At 43.6% G+C, this 4217-nt stretch overlaps 1 protein-coding gene across 1 annotated transcript in view; it reads right to left on the reverse strand.

Moving 5' to 3' along the window:
• Positions 1-3001, reverse strand: part of LOC102868253 (ras-related protein Ral-B-like) — a 40121-nt gene extending 37120 nt beyond the window's left edge. Inside the window, exon 1 of the mRNA XM_006903099.1 lies at positions 2833-3001. Within this exon, the coding sequence (XP_006903161.1) occupies positions 2833-2946 (114 nt within the window). The 5' untranslated portion in view covers positions 2947-3001. The remainder of the gene's footprint in view (positions 1-2832) is intronic.
• Positions 3002-4217: the final 1216 nt, after the last annotated feature.

Consider the following 4217-nt stretch of genomic DNA (forward strand, 5'->3'; position numbering starts at 1 on the left):
AAAAAAAAAAAACAAACATATGCTACATTCACATGATAGAATACTATGTAGATGCAGGAGCAATGATTTTGAAAATCACTACATAACTTGGGAGAGACTGGAGAGCATTATGCTAAGTGAAGTAATTCAGTCCCATAAGGACAAATACTGAGGCTCAATATCAAGAAAACAAAGATTCTCACCACTGAGCCAATTGGCAGCATCATGATAGATGGTGAATAGAATGAGATTGTTCACAGCTTTAGTTTGGTTGGCTCCACAATCAACATTCGTGGCACCAGCAGCCACGAAATTAAAAGATGTATTGTGAAGGGAAAGTCTGCTGTTACAGACCTCTCTAAAGTACTGAAGAGCAATGCTATCAGTCTGGAGGTTAAGGTGTGCCTGATACACGCCACGGTCTTTGCAGTCACTTGCTATGCATCAGAGAGCTAGACAACAACTAGGGATGATAGAAGGATAATTTATTCCTTTGAGCTGTGGTGTTAGAGAAGAGTATTGAATACACCATGGACTGCTAAGGTTTGTCATGGAGAGGGTGAAACTAGGCTGCTCCTTAGAGGCAAGGATTCTGAAGCTTCATCTGACACACTTTGGACAAGTTGCAAGGAAGGACCAATCCTTAGAGGGGGATATCATGCTTGGGAGGGCAGAGGGAAAGCACAGGAAAGGAAGACCCCTCTTTGAGACAGATTGATTCAGTGATGGGCTAATAGGGGTAGGTGTGTCAGAGGCATTGGGATTGGCACAGGATAGAACAGGGTTTAGGGCTGTTGTACATAGGGTCGCTATGAGTAACAGGAGACTTGATGACACATAACAACAACAACCATTTTTATAGAAATAGATAACTAGTAAAACATATATGAGGATCCAAGGTAAGAGAGGGCAGGGGCTGAGGGGTGAGGATGGGTGGGGGTAGGTGTCGGGGGTGGTGGTGTATATAATCGTAAGGTCACACAATTTTATGGGTGGAGGGAGGCATGAGTAAAGGAATGGGAAAGATCTGGTGTGAAAAATAATGTATACAAGCTTTGTAAGTAAACCAGTATAAAATAAAAATTTTATTAAAAAAAAAAAAAAAGGAAAGGTTCTATTCAGGTTCACAACTGCTTAACCTAGTAATTAAAACTTTAGGGCTACTCTCAAATTTCTTGTTGTTAAGTGCTGTCAAGTCGTAGACAACTCATAGCGACCGTATGAATGAAAGCCCTGATCACTTGTATAACATTTATCGTTTCTCTAAGTTCATAGGGTTTCCGGAAGCAAGCTATTTCAGAAGTGGATGCCACTCCTACTTCTAAGCTTGTTTTAATTGGGGAGCTCCACCAAACATGGTCCATGATGGATAACCTTTAGGATACATCTATTACCAGAAGAACCTATAAGACCTGGAAGAACTTCCCAGATCCATTTACAGCTTCATCATTTCAACCCTTGCTTCTTCTCCACACCCATACCCTATCAGGACTGCATGCCATGGGCATGCACACATCAGGCACACCTCAGCCCTGCCCTACGGGGTTCACCAGCTGAGCCCACAAACTGGGGAGCCTCTCAGGACCAGGTGCCAAAGGCATGCACACATCAGGCACACTCAGCCCTACCCCAACTGGTTCACCAGCTGAGCCTATACAGTGGAGAGCAGGGATATTCCTGGAAGCCACTCCTGCAGGACAGCCAGAAACAACTGCTCTAAAGTGGTTCCAAACCACTGTACGCCACCAAATCCCTAATAAAGGTATCCCTAATTTAACCTCTCTCAGCAAAAGCCCCAAAATTTTATGGGAGATGGCCACTCTAATGCCATTTAACATGAGAGTAAGTTGGACAAATGGAAATTCTAATAAGATGGTGCTGATTGTGTCGAAGCCCTGATTCCTTTTTCAGCTGATCTTCACTTCTGCTTGGAGTAGCAAAAGATAATCAAGCTGGAACTTTTGTCACCACAGTAATCAAGGCTATGTTGTCACTTAGATTTAACATCTAATGCATTATCCAAATTAATGATGCACCCTTTGAAAGGGATAAAGAAAATATAACAGCCAAGCTTTACTCTGTTGCATGGAAGAACAAGAGAAAATTTGATGTCTATCATTTGAGAAGACATTAAACTCATGACAGTTCAGCTACTTCATTCTACCTTTCCCAAGATTAACAAGTCACATAGCTAACAGATTCAGAAATGCCTGTACAACGGTTCCTCCTTCTCCATTGCTCCTATCTGAAAGTAAGTCCACATTTAACAACAGAAATAGCATACCCAGGAACCTCAGATGGGCCCACCAAAGCAAAGCACTTCGTTACTGTCAGCTCCTGTTCAGCTGATGACCATGGCAACTCCAAGGAACAGAGAATTCTGCCACAGGACTGGCTGGCAAGGCTGTGACCTTTCAGAAGCACATTGCAAGGCCCGTCCTCCTAGGTGCCTTTGAATGGGTCTGAACTGTCAGTCTTTCAGCTAATATGAGCACCATGTGAAGGCTCACTAAGCAAAGCAAACTTTTTAATACTGTAGAGCTACCATATTGATTCCAAATCCTATGGAAGTTATAGGAGCAGACCTGGCTCCCAAGAGAGGCAATAAAGCTGGGGGTTAATAACAGATCACCTTAACTACTGTGCCACGAGGGCTCCATAGGGACTCACTTTTCATTCAAAACCAGAAATCTAGGATTCTATGTTGGTCCAATTATAGAACTCTACAATAAACTGTTTGGAACTACCTCAATACAGATGTGCCGCGTGATCTTCTTTGCAATCAAGGAAATGTGAGTAGAAGTAGCTATAGAAGGGACACAGAGCAAAGGCAGTGTGAGTGACAAGTCTCACCTCGTCGTACATGAACTGAAGCGTCAGGGCTGACTTGCCAACTCCTCCGCTGCCAACCATGATCACTTTGTGAAGGGCCAATGAGCTCTGGCTCTTATTCTTGTTTGCAGCCATTCTGCTAGTTCCTTGAGGTTGTCACACAGAAAAAAGGCCCAGGGAAAGAGCTGCCAACGAGAAGGACAAAGACTTAGGGGCAGTCTGGTAATTATCAACTGCAATCCCAAGAAATGTATTTCCTCCACAAACCCTGCTCCAGGTATTCCCACACAGGAGGGATTCTTCACAGCTCCAGGCACAGGCCACTCTGCAGGCTGGGAGGTCATTCCCCACAGCAGAGGTAGGACAAGACTGATGCCCCACAATATGGAGGAAATGAAAGGCACACCCAGAGACCATGTCACTGGGAAAAGGCGGAACAATGCTAAAGCCTAATGTATCTTCATCAGTGCTTCACGGAGGCAGAGAGCCAAAAAACTCTGAATCCCAATTTGCTTCCCTTCCCCAGGCATCTGATACCACATGGGACCCCAAGTCCCATTTCTTTATTATCTCCCTTCTCAACTCTGCCCCACTGACCTCAGGACACGCCCCTGCTCACACAAACCATAACCGTGTGAATTCAGAAAGTTACCTGAAGAGGGATGAATACATGTCCTTTCTGTAAATATCCCTTTATGAAGGCGCTCTGGTATCATAGTGCATTTTATGTTGGGCTACTGCCTAAAAAGCTGGCAGTTTAAATACACTAGCCATGCCTGTGAAGATTTATAACCTCAGGAATCTTACGGAGGGTGGTGATGAGTCTGAACAACTAGATAGCAATGGGATTTGCTTTATCCAGTTTTTTTTAAATTAATAATTCCAATGAAAATTTACAGAGACTTGGATTTCCATTCATTCATTTTTGCACTTTGCTCCCCTCCCAACCCTCCCCTCTAGTACACTACCCTTTCACTGTTTTACAATCCCTCCCCCTCAGGTCCACTCCACTATACAGCTTTCGCTCTGGACTCCTGTCATGACAAAAAACCCTAATCACATATCCCTTTTAAACAGCTTTCTCCCTTATCTGTTTCAATGCAGTATACATTATTGAACCCATCTTTCTCAGTCTCCCCCCAACCCCGAGGTCATTCCTGTTTTACAACAGTGGCACTATGCAGTATTTGTCCTTTTGTGACTGGGATACTTCACTCAGTATAATGTCCTCCAGGGTCCTACATTATGAATAATATTGCATGAGTTCCTTGTTTTTCAATGCAGCATAGTATTCCACTGTGTGAATATACCACAGCTTCTCTATCCATTTAACTGTTGAAGGGCACTTAGGTTGTTTCCAACTCCTTGCTGTTGTGAACAAAGCCACGATAAACATGGGTGTGTGT

Source organism: Elephantulus edwardii, unplaced genomic scaffold (genome assembly GCF_000299155.1).
Source record: "Elephantulus edwardii isolate Elephantulus edwardi_28Jun2011 unplaced genomic scaffold, EleEdw1.0 scaffold00509, whole genome shotgun sequence".
NCBI classification, from domain to species: Eukaryota; Metazoa; Chordata; class Mammalia; order Macroscelidea; family Macroscelididae; genus Elephantulus; species Elephantulus edwardii.